The sequence below is a fragment of the Phascolarctos cinereus genome, unplaced genomic scaffold (genome assembly GCF_003287225.1).
Source record: "Phascolarctos cinereus isolate Bilbo 61053 unplaced genomic scaffold, phaCin_HiC Scaffold_3;HRSCAF=262, whole genome shotgun sequence".
Lineage (NCBI taxonomy): Eukaryota > Metazoa > Chordata > Mammalia > Diprotodontia > Phascolarctidae > Phascolarctos > Phascolarctos cinereus.
This window is the reverse complement of record NW_027555736.1, coordinates 16,453,848-16,476,498: the sequence shown is the minus strand read 5'-3', so window position 1 is coordinate 16,476,498 and position 22,651 is coordinate 16,453,848. Positions and strand designations below refer to the sequence as shown.

At 38.8% G+C, this 22,651-nt stretch overlaps 1 protein-coding gene across 2 annotated transcripts in view; it reads left to right on the top strand.

Annotated features, from left to right (window-relative positions):
- Positions 1 to 22,651, top strand: part of PCDH15 (protocadherin related 15) — a 1,495,046-nt gene that overhangs the window by 488,542 nt on the left and 983,853 nt on the right. For both annotated transcript variants that reach the window (XM_020978669.2, XM_078150714.1), the window contains one exon: positions 11,039 to 11,157. In XM_020978669.2, the coding sequence (XP_020834328.1) occupies positions 11,067 to 11,157 (91 nt within the window). In that variant the 5' untranslated portion in view covers positions 11,039 to 11,066. The remainder of the gene's footprint in view (positions 1 to 11,038; positions 11,158 to 22,651) is intronic.

Below are 22,651 nucleotides of genomic sequence, written 5' to 3'. Positions count from 1 at the left end.
CTAGAAAGGCCTCCTGGGAGAAAAGCAATAGCTAGCATTTATACATAGCTTTAAGTTTTGCAAAGTGCGTTTAAAGTAATTATCTCATTTTATCTTCACAATGACCCTAGGAGGTAAGTGCTATTATTATCTTAATTTTATAAATGAGGAGACTGAGGCAGACAGAGTTGAAATGACTTGTTCAGGGTCACAACAGCTGCCAAATGTCTGATGCTTGATTTGAACTCAGGTTGCCCTGACTCCAGGTACAATGCCCTATATCCATTGAAGCATCTATTCACATGAGATCCATTCACATTGGATGCCTAGTATTTCTCTGGGTTTATCTACATTAGAGAGAGTGGGGGAAAAAATGGAAATCAAGGGCCACTTTGCCCATGTATTGATATCTCCTATCTGTTAAATGACAGGAAAACAACAACAACCACCTTGTGTGGCTATAGACAAAAATTGTAGCATGTGGTAAGGTGATCATTTCCAAAGTCAAAACTTTACATTTCCACTAGGTTTAGTTGTTTAGATTTTCAATAACTTTGTAAAACAAAAGAATTATTTGGTGCATACAAATGGCTAAGTTTAGAAACAACACCCGGAAGATCATAATACTCAAAGAAAGAAAACTATTAAATAGTTAATGGGGAAAAGTGGAGAACTCTAAAAGTTTTTAACAAAAGAAGAAATGCGTCCTTTGTAAGGGGAAGGAAGGGCATGAGTACGTTTTCTGGGTGTTGAAATAATAAAAAGAAAAGCAGATTGTAGATACAGTTCTGAAAATGTTAGTGGTCTTAGGGCATGGGCAACAAAGAAAATGTATAGTTACCCTGAGGATCTCTGGGGAAGTATCATCTACAAAACCATTCCCATCACAATTCTGAAGCTTGCTCAGCTTCCAAGACCTCTCTAGGACCCTACCTTTGTTTTCTTCCAGTTTCTATTGATATTAAGGTAAAATTTCTGCCTAATTTCCTTTCTTCTAGCCCTTACCCATGAACACCCCAAACTCATCCACTTCTCCCTTTCTCCCCTTCCCTACACTTCTCTCTTATATTCTTCAGCATGTGCTGTGTTCTGCTCTGCTCTGCTGTGTTTTGTTCAGGAGATGTTCCTTTAGTCTTATGGACAATGCAATGCAAAAGGACATTGCATAAGTGGAAATGAAAGAGACTTCATTGTTCAGTTGAAGCTGGGGGGAGTGGACCTCAAACTTAATTTAGGTCGAGGATTCCCATTTTCTCCTTTGTGGAAACTCCCTCCATGTTTAGAGATATAGAGATAAAGTCCAGTCAATAAACATTTATTGAACACTTACTATATGCTAGGCATGGTGCTAAGTTCTGTGCAAAAAGCAAAAACTGTCCCTGTATCTGTAACTTACAGGTCTGGTCAGGGCCACAGATAGGGTTTGAACCTGGGTCTTTCAGCCTCCAAACCAAGCCAGCTGTCCACCCCACCACACTGTTTCTTCTCAGGTTGGCTGGACTAGAGTGTTCTGTGGACTAGAAAGCCAATGCCTCATCCCCTTTTTGACCTCACTTGCTTCCTCTATTAAATGCTCTCATATATTTACATTCCCTTTCAAAGTCTTTCTAATAGTAATCCATTCTTCTGTCTGAGCATGCATCCTGGGGATGTGTAGCTTTTATTTAATTCAATGGAATTTTTGTCACTGGTGATATTTTATGCTAGACAACAACATATAAGACGTCTCTGCAAACTTCTTTTTAAAGGTACAAGAGTAATTTTTTAATGCCAACACACATTGAAAGAGGAGAGAAATGACACAAAATGCAGAATAGCTAAAACATACATTGTTGGGTTCTCTATCTCCATTGATTTAGTCCAAGCCTTCTAATTCTTTCGTTGCAAATACCACTAAGTTTAGACAGCATATGGTTAATAGTTCAGATACTCTGAATTGAATGGAAACACTGTAAAAGTAGCAATGGGGATTAATTTTGCAGTTAATGCCAAGAAAAAAAAAAGGAATGGAGAACGAATATAATGAACCTCATGCCTCCTTTGTAATGACTGTGCTAAGTTGTGTTTTGGGGGAGGTTTTTTTTTGCCTTTCTTTAAATGATTTATGAATGTGAAGCGAGAGATAGAAAATGCAAAATTTGACCTTCTTACAGCCATCGTGGACAACAACTCGTCTTATAAGCTATGTTCATTGTGCTCTGCAGCCAAGAACAGCAGGCTAATTCAGCATAGGAGCAGCCATCTGCGTGAGATTGCCAGGCAGTAGAGGGAGGCAGCTTTGTATGTTGGAGTCAGAAGTAATGGGTGTGGTTCCCACCCTGCCTCTGTGTGACCTTTGTTTAATCAGCTCCTCTCTCAGACTCAATTTCCCCCAAACATAAAATAAGTGTAAAGTCATGTGCTCACCGAAAACCAAACTGTTGTATAGATCAAGTGAGATATTTGGATTGAGAAATTTGTGAGTGCAAAGTGCTACATCACTATGAGTTTTTACTGATGGTTTTAAACAATGAAGATGTGTGACCCTAGGAATGGAATGAAAAAAGACAGCATTTATTAAATGCTAAATGCTCACCTCTGCATTGGGGAAAACACACAGAAAATAGACATAGTCCCTGCTTTCAAGGAACTTATGATCTAATTTGGGGAAATAATACAAAAAGGCTCTTCATGTTCATGTTCATCTTCATGGATGATAGATAGAAAACATAGATCATACTTAGGCAGGGGAGGTAGCAAGACCAGTTGCAAGGACCCAAAGATCTTAGGAAGTACCAGCAAGCTAGATGGCCCCTACTGGGATAATAGCTCAAAGTTTAGAATGAAGTGGGGCTCTGTGACACCTTTAAAAGAAGTAATGAGATGGATTTCACTCCTCCCCCCATCTCCACCCCTCCACCCCCACCCAGAAAATCCAATCAACATCATTATGAAACAGAGTTCACAGTCTTCATAGTGAGGCTGAATGTGTAACACTGAACAAGTTGTTTCACTAGAATATGGATAATAGTACATGGGTCCTCACAGATTTGTTCTGAGAAAATCACTTTGTAAAACTCAAAATGTAATGGAGATATGTTATTATTATTGTCATTATATTTATTATACAGTTCAAGATGCCTAACACTTAGAAGAAGATTTAAGATTGATAAGGGCTTTACAAATATTATCTCTTTATCTTTACAGCAACCTTGGGAAGTAGGTGTTATTATTATCTCCATTATAGAAGAGGAAACTGAGGCAATGGGTGACTTTTACAGGGTTATAGCTAGTGACTGTCTGAGGAGGATTTGATTTCAGGTTTTTTGGACTCTAGGTCAAACCTTCTATAGTCCAAACCATCAACAGGCATTGGCTAGGTGCTTAGGATAAAAGACAAAAAATAAAAATAAAAATAAAATACAGTCATTAATTACAAGGAACTTACAATCTAATGGGGTGAGGATCCTATTCCCATTTATTACCTCAAAAATAACAAATACAGAATCAATCAATTTGGAGTGGAGGGTCCTAGACAATGGGAGGCCAGGAAGGTCTTCATGAAATAAGTCACGTGGTACTTGAGCTTGAATTATAAGAAAGCTAAAGATTCCAAGAAGTAGAAGAGAGGAAAGAGAACAAACCAGTCATGGGGCAACAAAGTTTGGTGCAAGGGCATCGAGATAAGGAATTGTATGCCATGTGTGCAGAAAATTAAGTATATCAGGATGATTGAAGCTTAGATTGGCTGGATGGTGAGTAAGTGTAAGAACATTGAAAAGGTACAAAGGAACCATGTTAGAAAACCTACACACTTGCTGATTAAAGAAACTAGAGAAAAGCACAGAACCATTCTGACAGGCTCCACTACAAAATAACCTCAACTGGGCCCTCACTACTGGTAGGCAATCCTATTCTACCTCCCAGATCAACGCACTATCCCGCTGTCCACAGGATTTTTTTCCATCCTTCTCAAATCTCCCAAGGCCCTCCTCTCCCTATACTCTCAGGTGAGAAACTTGCCTCATATTTTACAGGAAAAAAAAAAGATATCAATCCACCATAAACTCCCTCTTTTCCCCTCTTCATCATCGCTTCTCACTCAAATGTCTTCTGCCTTTATCTCCTCCTTCACCCCTGTCACATGTGATGAAGTGGCCTTATTCCTGACAAAGGCTAACAACCCCTCTACTTATTCAAGTTATCCCATTCTGTTGTGTCTCTTCCATAGATTGCCCCCTCTGTCATTCCTGCTTTTCCATTCATTTTCAATCTTTGCCAGACTTCTGGCTCATTTCCTACTGCCTACAAGCATGATTATGACTCCCCTATCCTAAAAACAAACAAACAAACAAAGACCCCTCATTTGATCTTTCCATCTGTGCTAAGTATTATCCAATATTTCTTCTTCCATTTGGGGCTAAATGCCTTGAAAAGGCTACCTACAACATATGCTTCCACTTTCCTTCCTCTCACTGTCTTCTTAATCACTACAATCTAACTTCTGACATTGTTATTCTACTGGAGCCACTCTTTTCAGAGTTACTAATGATCTCCTAATTGACAAATCCAATGACCTTTTCTCAATCTCTATTTTCCTGGACATCTCTGATGCCCTTGACACTGTTGATTACTCTTCTTGATAATCTCTCCTATCTAGGTTTTCAAGACACCCCTCTCTCCTGGTTCTCCTTCCATTTATTCTAAATCTCTATCTTCTTTTCTGGATCCTCTTCGAGATCACAGGCTCTAACCATAGATGTCCCTCAGGACTCTGTCCTGGGCTCTCTTCTCTTCTTCCCCAACACTTGGTGATCTCCTTATCAGAGGTAAGTGCCCAAACCAATGTTCCAACCTGGGGTTTTCAACTTGAATAGACTTTTTTTTTTTCTATGATGTCATCTCTGTGGTGAGGGCAAAAAGACTCAGACCATCCTTCCTTTTCTTAATACTATTGTTCATCTTTGTCATAATTGTCAGGAGCACCTGGCATTTATCCACAATTTAAATCTGTAAAATGTTTTGCATGAGTGTCCTAGTCTATCTCTACCACAGCCCCGTGGAGGAAGGGCCTACACATCGTTAGTGTGTCCACTGGGTGAAACTGAAGCTCAGTTTGGTTAAGTGTCTTACGTTTGGTAACTTAGGTTGTAAGGGTCAGGGTAATAGATCAGAATGGGGCAGGGATATCATTGGTCACCTTGTCTAACACTCTCCTTTTAGCAACGAGGAAACTAAGGCCCAGAGAGGTTAATCAATTGGCCTAATATCAACCAGGAAGTAAGTCACAAAATCATGATGTGAACCCAGGTGCGCTGACCCCAAATCCAGCACATTTTCTCACTATCCCACATTCTGTATTTTTTTTTCTTTTTCTTTTTTGGCTAGGCAATGGGGTTAAGTGACTCGCCCAGGGTCACACAGCTAGTGAGTGTTATGTGTCTGAGGCTGGATTTGAACTCAGGTCCTCCTGACTCCAGGGCTGGTGTTCTATCTATTCACTATACCACCTAGCTGCCTCATCCTACATTCTATTTTCATAAATGTGCTAGGTCCCTCTTGACTCCATGTCTGACTCTCTTTCTACTGAGATATTTTGCCTCTCTAAATCCTCCTCATCCCCTTCGCCATCTCAATGACAAAGCTTCCAAACCATTACATTAGAAAAATAAATGAATAAAGGCCACGATGGCTCTATGTATACAGGAGTTTATCATCCCAGCTCCATGATGAAGCCCCAAAGTGAGCAAATGACATGTCACCGAGGTCTTGTTGTACAGGAGCTGGGGGAGTGTCCATTTTCCCATATTGCCCTGAATGTGTTTTCGCTGTTGTCGCTGTTGCTGGGCCTTCATTTTCCAAGAGGACCGATTACATCCAGGGTGATGTCTTGCTTGCTAATGGATTGGATTTAAGTGAGGATTGTATTGTGTTCATATAGATACGGTGCCCACTCTCGGCAGTTTCCTTTAGTGGACACAGGGCTGATCAAGATCAAGATCATAGTCTCTTTGAGCTGGACTTCGAAAAGGGTTCGGGAGGAAGGGGTGATTCTTCCCAGAAGTCTATCACTTACCCCATCAGCAAGACAGATTTTGAGTAAGGAAACCATAAAGCTAGAAAGCATCCATAGAATGACAACGATGATGTTGTGGTGTCTTATGTTGCTTTACAATGAAAATCAGATTAAAAAATTAAGATATTTAGCCTGCAGAAGAAAATACCTAAAGAGGACATGATAACCATCCACAAGTTATTTGAAGAGTTGGTAAATAGAAAAGGGAAAAGATTTATTCTGGATGGACCCAGAGGGAAAAATAGTGATAATAATAACAATAACAATTATTGTTACTATTATAATTCTGGAGTCAGAAAACCTGAGTTCACATTCTGCCTCTGATATTTACTAACCTTGTGACCCTGGAAAAGTCACTAAGCCTCTGTGGGGCCCAGTTTCTTCCTCTGGAAAGAGAAAAAAAGATTAGGTTGGACAAATGGCTGTTTGTCTGGCATGTCACAGTCTGGATTTCTTTTACACACAGGTTAAGATAGGGGGACACTGAGGTTTCTTCCAAATCTTAAATTCTATGATTCTATGACTAGATGGTCATTTGTAGCTGTCTTTATCTACATTCTTGTGCTAGATCAATAATCCCATGATCTTATAAAGCAGGAAAATTAGAAAGAGGATGTGTATATGAACATTTGTGTAAAGGGCGGGGGGGGAGGGTAGAGAATCCTTCCGATGACAGTTGTTCCCAAGCAGAATGGGCTGCCTCAGGAGAAAGTGGGATCCTCCTCTCTGATCAGTCAGAGACTTGATATTCACTTTTTAAGGATATTGTAAAAGGTCTTACCAATCAGGCTTACATTGGAATCTCTGGCAATTGACATCTCTTATAATTTTCTGATTCTGGAAATGGATCAGAACTAATAAGTGAGATATTTGCACCTTCCTACCCGAAGTCTATTTGTCAAAGAAATAATTTTTATCAATCTATGTCATTATTTTTGGGAGATAGCTACATGTATGTAATGAGAGTACTGTTGATATTTCTTTTACTGAGTTAAGTTTATTAAAGGGAATTCTGAAAAATAGAGAAATTCATATTTGGATCAGTGAACTCAGGTGATGGCCAAGCTATACTATGTATGTGTGTGTGTGTGCATATATGTATATATGTGTGTGTATATATATATATATATATATATATGTATGTATATATGTGTGTGTATATATATACATGCACATGTATACAGATATGTATGTATGTATACATATATATGTATATATGTGTTTGTGTATATATATATGTGTGTGTGTGTGTGTGTGTATGTATGCACACACACAAAAAAGTAGATGTCACTTTGTCAAAAAGTGACCCATATCCTCCACAGTGGATAGCCTGTATTTCTCAGATAAGGGAGGACGTTACAGGTTTTCATTCTGCTACTCTATCCAGGTTTTTTTAGATATCAGAAGTATTGTAGACTATAGATGGGAAAATTGCCAGAAGCCAATCCCTACTACACAAGACAGATTCCAGCTTCAGGGCTGCCACAAATATTGATATGTGGTTTCCTATCATGGAAGGCATGGGCTTCCAAGTTCTGATACATTGAGAATAATAGGGTCCTTGCAGAAAGAGGTCTAAAGCTGGTGCTGGAAATAGAGTAAAACATAAAGATCGACTCTCTTCTCCCCTAAGTTTGCCAGGGACTCAACCTTACTGCTGTTGCGATGAAACCAGATAGGGATAAACATAAAAAAGGCAGACACATCTCAATGTGTTTTTTTTTCCCTAGCCTTTGGATTTATACTCAAAATCAAAGAAGTTTTAAACCCTTTATTGAGTTTGCAGAAGTAGCAATTTCCTGCCCAAAGCGTTTTTGATCCTGTTGGGGAGTTTGGGGATAGTCTTGTGGGAAAAGATATGCCTTGTCTCGGAAGCCACTTTTCTTCCAGTGCTTTATCAAGTGGCATTTCTCTAGCCTCATGAAATCACCCTCCATTCTCTTGCTTAGAAGCATTATTCAAGGTGACCCTGGGGAGCCTTGCCAGATCTTGAGGCGATATTGACAGAGCTTTGTCCCTGGCTTGTAATACTTTGCATGTGACTTGATGGCTATTTATGCATTTCAATTAATGCCTCGAAGAGGGTCAGTCACATCTTGATTGTGGGTTAATGTCATAATAACAACATTTATGAAACAGTTCCTGTGTCCATGTTCTATGCAAACCAATGATGGAAAAAGCTTAGATAATACATAGATTGTCTTGAAGTTTACTATGTAGAAGGGGAATAAGCCCAGCATAATAGACAATTTGTTACTGCTTTCATTTTTGTTATTCAGTTGTTTTAGTCATGTCTCCATCTTTGTGAGCCCATTTGGGGTTTTCTTGGTAAAGATACTGGAGCAGTTGGCTATTTCCTTCTCCAGCTCATTTTACAGATGAGAAAACTGAGGCAGAGTGAAGTGACTTGCCCAAAGTCCCACAAGTATTAAGTGTTTGAGGCCAGACTTACATCCAGGAAGGGGAGTCTCCCTGACCCCAGAACTACCACTCTGCTTACTGTGCTTCTATTAAATACATGCCAGCACTCCTTTTCAAGTATCCACTCTGTTCAGGCCAAAGACAGAAATGAAACAGTCCCTACTGTCATGGAGATTATATTGCGAACAAACATTTATTGAGTCTATACTACATGCAAAGCATTCTGCTACAATCTTTGGATAGAGAGATCAAACCATACCTGGCCCTGACCTTAAGAATCTTACATTCCACTTTGGAGGCAAAAATTGACAAGTACACAAATACCAATATACACAAATACATTTGCAAGAATTTGCTGGAGGAAGGATTAGCAGCTCAGGGAATCAAAGGAGTAAAGGCCTCAGGAGTGTTGTTCTTAGGAAGAAGCACCGGATTCTGCAAGGCAAAGATGAAGAGGGAATCTATTCTGGAAGTAGAGGCCAGCCTGGGCAAAAGCGTGTTGGGGTGACACAGAATTTTACCCATGAGGAACAATCAGCAGGATGGCTTTACTAAAATAGAGAGTGCTTGCATGGTCATTAATATGAAAGAAGATTGGAAGTGAGTTCAAAGCCATATTGTGAAGTATTTTAAATGCTAGTCTGAGATTTTTCATTTTATACTAGAGGCATCAGGGAGCTGTTAGAGATTTTTGAGTAGGGAATGATATGGCCAGGTCTTTGTGTTAGGAATATTAATCTGGTAACTAAGTGGAATATGGATTGGAGAGAAAATTCATATTAAGTATTCCAATTAAAAAGCTATTGCAATCTTACACAGTAAATGCAATAGAGAATTAAAATCACAACAACAAAAACAACACCAAATGGCTATATGAAAAGCCAGGGTAGGAGTGAGGATCAGGGCAGGATTCCTAAAGCAGCTATGGCTTCATTTTAGATTTTTCACATGAGCAAGAGTTCAGCAGTATAAGAGGTGGAACAAGAGTGTTATACATATGGGGAAGAGTATGAGCAGTGAGAAAAGGTTCAGAAAGAGGAAAACACAGGTTATGGAAAGGAACAGAGAACAAAGTGGTCAGTATAGGCTGGTATGTAAAGGACATGCAAGGAAGTGATATGAAATGATTCTGGTAAGGTGAAATGGTTGTGGAGGGACTTCAGTGATTTCCAGAAGATGATTTTTTTTTTTTGGCACCAGGGCAAGGTGGATGATATGGTAGGAGTTTCAAAGATAAGACAGATAATTTTTTGTTTTTCAATTGTGCCTGACACTTCATCACTCCATTTGAGGTATTTTTGTTTTTTTTTTTTGGAGGGGAGGGCAAATGAAGTGGTTTGCCATTTCCTTTTCTGGCTCATTTTATAGATGAGGAAATTGAAGCCAACAAGGTTAAGTGACTTGCCCAGGGTCATACAACTAGTAAGTTTCTAAAGTGGGATTTTATCTCAGGTCTTCCTTATTCTAGTCCCAGCACTCTATCCATAATGCCACCTAGCTACATACACACCCAGAAATGTTTTATTGCATTTCAACTCCAAGGCTGTACCACAATCTCTAGCTATACACACTCCTTCTATTACCAGCCGCCATCACTAAAAATAGACTCTGCTATGGTCTCCAGTTACTGGCCAGGTTTCTGATTACTCTCATGGATCTCCCAGTCACCTGGATCCTCTAAATAGTCTTTTGCCTAAGATTGGGAGAAAATAAGCACCAAACAAATAGAAGTGACATGTGCTTACGGACACATGGCAATCCAGTAGGAGACAAGACAGTTATCTTTCCCTTACACATAACAGGTTACCACAATACAGTTTTACTCACTAACAGAAAAAAAAAATAGAAGGCCAAAAGAAAGTCAGATCACTCCTTTGTATGCTACTCAGTTCTGGTTCAGAAACTCAGAAGCCATCAATCATCCCAGCTCCTTATCCTAATAGAAGATTTTTCATGATTACACACTAATAGAACCTCAGTCACTCATGACCAGAAATAGCCTTATTAAATCCAGATGTATGTCCTTTATAATGCACCAAGAAGGGAAAACCTGAGAATTCCCTAAGGTTTGGACCCTCATTGGCCAGTCTGTCCATTATAATTCTGCCTATATTTTATATCAATATTTACATACACATTTTGTCTCTGACAATAGAATGTTTCTTTTTATGAGATATTCTTTCAGTCCTTGTAACCCCAGTGCCTAGAGTAGTGCCTGGTATATATTAGGAAATAAATTCTCGTTGATCATGTGGCTGATTTGTTCATTTACTGGGGTTAAACTCAAAGTAAAAGTTTAATATCTTAGGAAAGTAACAGGTTTTTGTCCTACTAGCGGACCAGATTGAAAATTGGATAACAGATAGGAAGTGTTCCCTGAAAGGATGGCTGTTGGCAAATTCTAGCTGATCAAGGATTCCAGGACATTAAGCGAGCATATGAATTTTTTTTTACTATAATGGATCAAGTGGCGCACATAATTAATGGTGACGCCATTTGGAATGTCTAGGCAGTGACTTCTATTTACCTGAAACTGATTAATGAACACGTCAAACCTTTCCCCCTCTCTCTTTTTTATTTCAGGTCTGTTTTGAGTGAAATCTGACAGAAGATGTTACAGCAGTTTTCTCTCTGGAAATGGCTACCTTTAGGGATTATTCTTGGCACCCTTTTCTCATTTGGCTCTGCGCAGCATGAGGATGGTAAGTCTGTTTTTAGTCTGACCTTTAGAGTTAGCCAGAATTCATGTTATTAAATAAAAACTAGGCCACAACACAGAAATGAATAATGCTAATTTTGTAGTTCACTTAAAAGGTTAGTGGCTCTATGCCATTCCATAGCCTTAATTAAAAGAATCTTGTAACAATAGCAGAAGATGCGCGTGGTTTCTTGATAATGATGAGAGTCTGGTCAAAATCCAGCTCAGAGCAAATATTCAAATATTTGCAGTTTCCTTACTACAGAACAAAGGTAAAATAGAATTTTTACTTCAGCAAAATATGAAGTTCTATTTATTTAGATTTTGAAAAACTTTACACGTGATAAGGTATCACAAAAGTGTTATGTCTTATTTAAAATAATACTTTTTTTTTTCTGATTCTAAGAGTCATGATATTAGGTTTTGATGATCATATGTATGGGAAGTCAAATATTAGAAATAATAGTCACATGATAAAAATGAGGCATTTCAGGTAAATAGTCCAAGTGTTCCATTGGTATCTTCACAATGTTAGAAAAAAGCAAGGAAGGCCTCCATGTACTTTGGTGGACCTTAAATAGACAGGATTATGGGGTAATACGAGGTTTACATGGAATGGCCAGGCAGAAATGGATTACAATATCCGTTATTGGAAGGGCCATCCAAATTGATGGGATCACAGATATATTTGAGGATTGATTGAAGTAACTAGACATCATTGGTTTTGTCACCTTCATTTTTCCTATGCCAGTAGGTCAAGAACCAGGAGGCAACTACATGCAACAGTGGATAGAGTATTGTTCTTGGAGTCAGGAAGACTTGAATTTAAATCATGCCTCAGATATATACTAGCTGGGTGACCCTAAGTATTTGTCTTCTTTCATTCTTAGTTTTCCAAACTCTAAAATGACGAAGTTGATATTGATGGCCTCCAAGTAAGGTCCTTTTGAAATCTAATTCTAGGAATCTATGACCAATTTTTGAAGTCTGCAAATCCCCTTTAATGATGAGGATCTTAAATGGTCTAGAATTTCAAGTTTTTGAAAATTGTGCAATATTTAGAGATGTTAAATAATTTGTCAAATTTTGTAAAGCTAGCAGTCATTAGACTAGGATTTGAATCCAGGCCATCCTAATTCCAAGTCCAACATTACATCTACTCTATCAAGTTGTCTTTATTTATATGTTTGTGGGGAAAGTATAGAAAACTATTAAAGATTTTCTGTGCCATAAGATATGAGGAAAACAGTCTGAAATCAAACCATTCTCTTAAGGGATGAGGAAAAATGTCTGAAATTGGGTATTCTTTTTTTTAGTACCTGATGGTTAGATGAATCACTGATTGCTTATTTATTAAGGTCATTATTTAGTAATTACATTAACTCTTATAATCTCCTGGAGATTATTGGTGCTTTGTATAGTGTCGAGTTACTAGAACTAGATTTGGTACTAGAAGAACTCTGTTTTAATAGTATTTCCAATACTTTGTAACTATGTGTGTTTGAGCAACTCCATTTTTCTATTAATGGTTCAGTCCTCCCATCTCTAAAGTGGCAACACTAATGCTTTCACATTCTACCTTATACCGTAGTGTATAGATAGATAGATAGATAGATAGATAGATATAGATAGATAGATATAGAGATATATATACACACACATATATACATATACACACACATATTATATATATATACACACATATTATATACATACATAACACACATATTATATACACACACACACATACACACACATATATGTAGAAATATGAGGCAATGGTGGGATAGGGCTGTTTTTGTTGTTCAGCAATTTTCAGTCATGTCTGATACTTTTTGAACCCAGTTTGGGGTTTTCTTGGCAGAGGCACTGGAGAGGCTTGGCATTTCCTTCTCCAGCTCATTTTGCAGGTGAGGAATTAAGGCAAACAGGGTTAAGTGACTTCCCCAGGGTCACACAAACTAGTGAGTGTCTCAGACTGATTTTGAACTCAAGAAAATAAGTCTTCCTGACTTCAGGCCTGGCACTCTGCCCGTTGCACTGCCTAGCTTATATTGGAATAGGTACAATAGCCTTTCTGTGTATACCTTATGATCAGGTATTGGGGATAAGTTAATAGTGGAGATGACATGGGAAATGGCATCTTATATTTTTCATCACAAATACTAAGAGTTAAGAGTCTGACAGTTTTATCCAATGAGACAAATATGTTTTGGATATGATATGTCAACTTTTCATGTAAAGGTAGGAATAAAAGGACTTTACAGCAAATATTTTCTTAGAAAACTTTTTATTTCTCAAGTACATTTAGGATCTGAAGTTTGAGGCTGGACAGGACCCAGAAAAGTGTCTAGTTCAAATCCCACATTATACAGACCAGGCAAAGGAGACTTGGAGAGGGGACTTGTCCTAGGTCACATGGTTCCCAACTATCAGAGCCAATACCTAGATCCCCAACTCCAAATCTAGTGTTCTTTTCCTTGGCACATACTACGTAACCCGAGCCTCATCTCTTACATTTCTTTTCCTCCTGTTTCCAAAGATTCTTTTAACATTCAGATAGTATAAGCAAACATTATCCCCTCTCCTTCCTTGTATGAAAACACTGTGAGTTTCACCTATGCTATGTTGTTATTTTGAGGCTGCCATAGACATGAGGAATGGAACTTGCTACTACCTTTCCAAGGCTGAGTTGACTGATCTCTATACGGATGGAATGATTTGCCTCCATCCAAAACAGGATGGCCAACCCCTGCCTATAACCCAACACAATCCTCATCCTCTGTAGGTCTGTGAGTATAGCCTCTCCAGAGGTAGCTAGATAATAAGAGAATGGGACGAATTTTATAGAGTTATTCCCCTCCATGATCCTGATGATTAGTGGACAATTTACTCTAAATGCAGCTGAATCAAAGGATTTAGAACTTGGATGAACCTTTGAGATCCTAAGATTCAGGGCTAGCATAGGACTGATCACGTGGTTTGGATCTGAAGGAAAACTCAGAGTTCATCCAGTTCAGCTCCCCTTGTTTTACAGAGGAGGAAAATGAGGTCCACGGAGGAAAAATGACTTACCCAGGGCACCACAGGAACTAAGCAGATCACAGGTCGCCTGACTTCACATCAAGTATTCCACATATTGAGGTCAAAGCAAAACAACAAGAAGAGCAACAAAAATCTATCTATCTGTCTTTCTGGTGACTTGTTTATTTATCTGTCTGTCTATGATAGATGGTAGGTAGTCAGATAAATATACACACATGCACGTATATGCATGTATGTATGTGTATATCTATATCTATATCTGTATACACACCCACACACACACACACACACAGATACATGTATACCAGATGATCTACCTATCTACATGTCTATCATCTATCTGTCTATCTATCTATCTATCTATCTATCTATCTATCTATCTATCATCTATCTATCTATCTATCTATTTATCTATATATCTATGTATCTATCTGTCTGTCTATCTATTTTTCACTCTAGAGGCAGCATGGAGTACTGATGAAAGCATGAGGCTTATAATCAGAAGTTTCTGGGGACACACACTTTCAATCCCTGCTCTTAGAGTGACTTAATTCTATGTGTGTCTTGAGCTCAGGAATTCTGTGTTGTAGGGCACTGAGCCTGGCATCGAGGTGATGAACCCCCAAGAGCAAGGGAACCCACCAGAATGCCAAAGAAAGGGCACACCAGCCCAGAGAGGAAATGAAGTAAGTTAAACTTTAGTAGCAGGGTCGTGAGCGTGAATCTGTCAACTTGGTCCTGTTCCTTAATAGCTGTATGGTCTTAGGCAAATGACTTGACCTGCCAGAGCTCTTTCCTCAGCTATACTGTGTGCATAGCATAATGTTTGTTCAACCTAATTCCCAGGGGTCTCAAAAGGAAAGTGTTTTTATAAACCTTAAAGAGCTATATACAGACAAGCTGTTAAGAATATTGTTGATGCTAAAAACAAATGGACACTGAAACAGACATCTGTTAATGGAGCTTTAAGAACACTAATTGAGAAAAAGAAACAGTAAATTCAGTTTAATTAACTTTACAAAGCTTTCAAAGTGCCTACACCGTATGAGACACTGATACGTGCTGGAAGAAAAAAAAGCCAAAATTAAAAAGAGCCTACCCTCAAGGGGATTACATTCAACTCGAGGATATGATATATATACAGGTAAATGCATACCACACATTTTGAGGAAAGTGGTAGCAGGAAAGACAGAGGGGGTGCATTAAAAATGGGTCCTTTAGATGGCACTTGAGCTGAGCCTTGTTGAAAATTAAAAGATCTGCTACGTGGAGTTGAAGAGCAATTATGTTCCAAACTCCTGCAATAGCCTGGTCAAAGCCACAAAATCTGAAGATGAAATGCTGAGCTCAGGATGAGTCATTCGGTGTAGCTGAAATCAATAGATCAGTCATTGAATAACCATTTATTTAGTGCCAAATGAGCCAGGCACTGTACTAGTTATAGGAATACAAATTAGACAGTCCTAGTCAGTGGATTACTGGATCCAACTGAAGCTGGTTTTGCTAAAGCCAATTGTTAAATTTTTTGTGTGAAAATTGATGTCAGAAAATCAGTTAAGTGCTACAAAGTAGGCCTTATTTATTATTACTTTTTTATTGTCCAGACTTGAGAAAGTCATGGGAAAAAATGTTACCAATTCACATTAAACTTTAAAATGCATCCTGTATTTTTTTTTCCTGGGTGCCCATAGTGGAATATTTACTAGCAGATTTACTGTCCTCAAGGAGTTTATATTATATTCAAGGAACTGAGAATTATTGGAGAGGCATAATACAGAATTGGTAGCAATGTAGACTGGATGGCTTTAAATGCCAAGTTGAGGGTTTTGTCTTTTTTTCTTAGGAGTAATTGGGAATCATTAAGGACTCTGGAAAAGGATTTTCAAGGCCATATGGAAGATTGGTTAGATAGACAAGGCTTAATAGCAAGCAGTCTAATGAGGAGGCTTTATTTTCTCTCCTTTGAATTCTGACACACTGAATCACTGAAAGGAGATCATTCTTGGCTTCTGGGGAAAGTTGTGATGCCTGAGACTTTCTTCATTCCATCTCTCTCCACTTTGGGCACCCCATGCCTTCAGGTTCTCATTTGTTTCTCTATTTTTTGGTGCTGAACATGTGTTATAAGGACTACCAGGGAAAGCTCTCTTTGCCAATGTAGAACCACACATACTCTGCAACCTCTAGGTTTACAGAGATGAGAGAGATTGAGTGTTTGCCCAATATCACAGCCCGTGGCCATCAGTTTGGACTTGTGCCTGGCACTGGCTCTCTTACTACAGCACGATGCCATGTGTATGGATGTATGTGTATGTGAATATGTGTATACCTGTTCATTATGGGTGCATGTGTATATGTGGGTAGGTAGTTCAAGTGTGTATGCATGGATATAGTGTGTATTTATGTGTATGTATGTGTATGTGTGTGTGTCTTCCTGTGTGTGTGTGTGTGTGTGTGTGTGTGTGTATAAGCATGCCGGTGTGCTCCATTGGAAGACAGTTGTGGGATGTGAAAGTGAAAATACAGAGAAGGATACTTAACAAGGGACAGTTTCTTTGTGTTGCTAATGTGATTCTGCCTATCCTTCTCCCTTTTCTGAATCTATGGAGTAGGTAGCCCTGCATTCATTAATGACAAATAATTTTCTATGACATGTTGAATTAGAAGTCAAAATGAAGCAGGCTTCCCCTCTGGTGCTGACTGCAGATTATTCCCCCGCCCAATTCAGCAAAGTTCCAACCAATCCTTCTCTACTTCCCCGACACACACACACACACACACACACACACACACACACACACACAACCTCAGCAAGGTTTGATTGTGCCCCTGCTCAGTGTGCTATTCACTTTTATCCTCCTCAAACATCTCTCCTCATATTGAGTCCTTTGCTGCACAGGGCTTTGTGCCTCTGAAATGGAGCTCATGGCCAGCTAATGGTTTGCTAACCTGGGCAACCTTTCTGTATGGCAACTTTTGCTGCAACAGGCATCAGAAACTCTGTATATGTACTTATTTTTCTCTCATCTATCTATCTATCTATCTATCTATCTATCTATCTATCTATCTATCTATCTATCCATCCATCCATCCATCCATCCATCCATCTATCTATCTATCTATCTATCTATCTATCTATCTATCTATCTATCATCTATCTATCTATCTATCTATCTATCTATCTATCTATCTATCTATCTTTCTTTCTTTCTTTCTTTCTATTTCTCAGTTGAAAGCTTTGGGATTTCTCTCAGCCTTGCCTGTGTCAATGGGAAAATCACTTCAATAGCCCAGTGGTGTTTCAGAGTCGATTGACGAAATCATTCAAAGGCCATCTGCCTGTAGTGGCATGCCAGGGTAAAAGATCCGAGGACAAATGGGCTCTTGACAGCTGGGAGTTTGATGATGAACAGTACCTAAAAGTTAACCCCCAGTTTGCTTTGTATTGATTCTTCTGGTAATTTCATTGGCCTTACTAGGGGAAAGGACTAGAACAGAATCAAGGGCTAATGAAGTGTCAAAGTATAGCGGGTACAACTGAAGTTGAATGCTAGGTGATTTTCAAATGGCTCTTTTTAGCTTTCATTGGGGTCATCATTTCTGCTCAGGAGAATCTGCTTGGATCTAGTCCAAACTCTGGAGAGTCATTCAGTTTCGTTCAAATCAATAGCTATGTGTGTAAAATGTATCATGCCAGACCCTAGGGGCATGAAGAAAAAAAAAAATCCACATAACCCTATCCCTAGAGGGGCTTGCATTCAACTGGAAGAGAGGGACACACTATATACAAGTATATGTATAATACAAGGTAGAGTAAGATGGAGATTAGATTCAGAGAGCTAGGAAAATTGAATATGAGAGATATGGAGTGGCTAGGAATGGTTTCCTGGATGAATTAATGCTAGACTTTGAAGAAACCTTGCGATTCTGATGGGAGTGAGTGATTTCTAGGCATGGGTTATAGCCTTTGACAAAGCAAGGAGGTGAAAAATGAAATGTTATCTATAAGGAACAATAATAAGTCATGTATGACTGGACAGTAGAACATGTGAAAGGTAGTCATCTCAAAGTGTCCAAAAGCTGAACCAAAGGCAGATTGTCAAATGCTGCATTACTTAGAGATTTTTAGTAATTTTTTATTTGTTTTTACATTACTCAGATATGGAAGACTTTAAATGCAAAGCAGAGAAGTTTGTACATGTACTAAGAACCCCCTGAAAATTCTGGAGGAAAAGAGAGACAAGGTCAAAACTATCTTTTGGAGAATATTTTTATGCTTATGTGAAGAATAGAGTGTCAAGAGAAGAAATTGAGAGAAAGGACACCAATAGGATATTATTGAATGAGTCCAAATCTTTCCAAAGATAAGCCTATGTAGAACTTGGGCTAGGTATGCTGGAATACTCTGGGTGGGTCATTACTCTTGTCTGTCCCCTGAAGAGCACCTCTAAGCACACTTAGTGCATGCCAGGCAAGTGAGTCCAGTTAAAAAGTGGTGATGACTTGAGCTGGAGTCCAGGAGACAGGATTGTTGTACCAGATTGCCTTGAGATAAAACTGTCAATACTTTCATTCAGATCAGCAATTTCACAAGTATTTGCTGAACCTCTTTTCTATGCCCAGCACTGATCACCACTCACTGATTGATGATGTGCATGGGAGAGAAGAGACAGAAATCAAAGTGTGGTTGTGCCTGGGAAGGAAGAGCCCAAAGAAGGGACAGGACCTAGGACAGAAAATAGCCACTTAGAGTAGAGAGAGAATTGGGTTTAAATATTTACATTTAATGTTTATATTAAATATTTATATCAGACTCTGACATTAGCTTTCTGAGTGAGGAAAGTGATTTAACCTCTCTGAATTTCCATGTTTTCTTTCCCAAAATAAATACAATCATTACAGTAAAGGCATCCTAGAAAGAGAGCAGGACTCAAATCGAGGAAGCCCTGGATTCAAGTTTTGCTACTGATGCATACTGTCTGGCTAACCTCACAATGTTTATTTTTATGCATTTAACCTCATAGTATCCTAGGCAAATCTCTAAAACTATAAATGTCTTTTTGAAATTATTGACATCACAAAAAGGGAAAAGGAACTATTTGTACAAAAAATATTTATAGCAGCTCTTTCTGTAGTGTCTAATAATTGGAAATTGGAGGGATACCCATCAATTGGGGGAATGGCTAAAAAATCTCTAGTATGTGATTTTGTGTGGTACAGCAACTCGAAACAGTTAAACTCAGAGACTTCTCAAGGTGGAAGTAAAAGTTACTTTTTATTAAAATCTCGAGAGAAGGGGTATCTGCTTCCCCAGTACACTTCCAGGAGGAGACGGGTGAGATTATATACCCTAATGCAAACAAACCTCCACCCACCACTGTCCCTTACTCCATTGGTTGGGAGGCAGGCTTACATTCTAGGCGAGAAGAATCTTCCCATTAGAGGGGGGATGTGCTTACATTCTAGGGGTGAAAATTCAAAGACAAAGAACAAGGAAACAGGATATAGCCAATCCAAACATGGATGTCCTTCTTTAGTAAACCCAATGCTGACATAGCAGTGGTGTGGTGATCAGGAGGGGGTTTAGGGCTGAATTCCCATGAGTTACATAATTCCTAGGAAACCTAAATTTGCTGTAATTTCCCCTCCCTAACCCCTTTCCCCCTTATCCCAGAGAGAAGAAAAGGCGGGAAGCTTTTCAAAGGGCAAACAGTTCAGGTTGGGGGCAGGGCTATTCTTTCTGCTAAGCATTAAAAAAAAAAAATTAAAAAAAATCAGGGTCTGAGCGGGGGAGGGTTTTGAAAGCAACAATCAAGAAATATTAACAAGAACTATTGATCCCATGAGGAGGCTTCACTTCTGAGAGATCATCTCTCACATTGTGATTGAATATTATTTTGCTGTAAGAAATGACAAGCTGGATGGTTTTGGAAAAATAATCTGAAGACTTATGTGAAATGATGCAAAGTGAAGTGAGCAGAACCAGTAGAACATTGTACACAGTAACAGCAATATTATATAATGAATTGTGAATGACTTAACTATTCTCAGCAATACAATGATCCAAGAAAATCATAAAGGACTCATGATGAAGCATCCTATCCATCTCCAGAGAAAGGACTGATATTGTTTGATTACGAACTGAAGCTTCCTGTTTTTCACTTTCTTTCATTCTTTTTTTTTCTTTTATTCAAGTCTTCTTGTACAAAATGAGCAATATGGAAATATTTTAAATGATTGCACATGTATAACCTATATCTGATTACTTAGCATCTCTGGGAATTGGAGGGCAGGGAGGGAGGGATAGAATTTGGAACTTAAACCAAAAAAAAATGTTAAAATTGTTTTAACATGTAATTGAGGAAAAATAAAATACTATAAACTAAAATTTTTATTTCATTAAATATTTCCCAATTATATGTAAAAAATTAGCATTTTTTTTTCAAATTCTCTCCCTCCTGCCCCATCCCACTGCTTAAGGTGGCAAACAATTTGATTTCAATACTACGCACAATATGTTTCCATGTTAGCCATGTTACATAAGAAAACACAAAGAAAATAAAACAATAAAAAATAATTTTCTTTTTTTTTTCGGTAGGTTTCAGTCTACCTTCAGAATTCATCAGTTCTCTGTCTGTGGAGGTAGATAGCATTTTTCATCCTGGGTTCTTTAAAATTGTCACGGGTCATTGTCTTGATACAAGTTGCTGAGTCTTTCACAGTAGCTCATCCTTACAATATTGCTGTTACTGTGTACAATGTTCTACTTGTTTAAGACTATAAATTTCAGAGAAAGTGTTTACCAGCTTGATAGAGGGAGTTTCCTGTCCTAGAATTTCCCTACACTGCAAAAATCACAGGTCTACACCCAGTCCTTAATCCTTGCATTAATAATCTTGGAGGCTGTGGGGAGCAGTTGAGACAACAGATGAAGACCATTTAGTAAACCTTGAAGCATTATATCAAAGTCACTTATTATTCTTTGTGAATGGACTTCTTAAATCAATATTTGCGGAACAACACAGGTTCTTTCAGAGGTTAAAACTAATTGTTGCTATAAGCTGCCTCCCTAGGGTCTCTTTGTTATAGAAAACAAATTTGTAAAACAGCCTAATGTGGGGCAACCCACTAATTTCTAATTATCAGTTGTTGCCCTGGGGGCCACTTGTACAATGAGTGCAAACTGAACTGCCTGAAATGTGTGCCTTTGCATCCACTGAGGCTAGGGTGGCTGGATTCTCATTAAGATTTCCTGCAGTCCCAAGGCTGTCCAATTTCTTAGACTCTCAAAGGTTCTTTAGCCAGTCAGATTTTTCAAAGAACCTTTACTCAGCAGAACTGGAATCCTGATAGAACTGTCCAAAGAGAGAGGAGAAGAGCTGTTGCTTGTTTGGGAGGAAGAAAGAAAAATGCTATCTCAGTTACCTATGTCTAGTTTTCAATGCACCTGGCCTGTTCCATAGAGACAAGGCAGCCCTATCTACTAGATACTGAAATGACACAATCTGAAATGACCCTTTATCTTATTAATCATTTTATTCAATGAGCATAACATGCATTGTCCTTCTGAGAGACATGCACTCAGTGTATGAAATACTATAGCCAAGAGAAAGAAATGGGAAAAATGAGAGAGATGATCTGTACTCTGGGCTGCTTTAGGAACTAGGGATAATCCTGAGAAAAATGACACATGAAATAACTAGAGGAGAGTCAATGGTGTAGGAATGTCATTTTATTAATTTCATATTAATAACTGGCATTTCTGTAAAGGCAGTGCCACTCAGTAGATAGTGCCAGGCTTGCATTAAGAAAAACTTGGGTCCCAATCCCACCTCAGACTTTGACTAGCTCTGTGACCTAGGGGAGCTTCTGCATTTTATATGTAGCTATGATGAGGTCTAGAGGATTAGGGGTGCTATAACCCCAAAATTACAACACACAGGTCCTGCCTAAAAGAATTTGATCCAAGCCTTCTTTCAGCTGAAAACAACGTATACTAAAGATCTGCCATATTAGCCAGGCTCCTAAGGCATCTGAGCATCTGTGGGCTTTTGGCTAGATTGTAAAAATCTGAGCAGTGGCTAGATTCTAAGAATCTGAGCAGTGGCTAGATTTTAGGAATCTGAGCATCTTAATGGAGACAAGATGGTCCTTATATACAGAAAGACAGTAGGAGGGATCTAGGAGTGGCCAAGTAGTTTGGGGTGAGTGGAGGAGGGGTCTAAGGAGATCTGGATGGGAGTGGCCAGTAAACTGGGGTGAACAGAACTCCTGTTCTAACCTAGACAATGGAGCCTAGCTAGGATTAAGCATAGGAAATGGCCAGGGGCCATAGGGAGGGCTAGGCTAAATTAAGGGTAACAGAATTGGAAAATTGGGTGTAGCCACAATGAAAGGCCAGTTGATGGGATTATAGACTCAGGCAAACACCAGAGATTTGGCCTTGTGGAAAA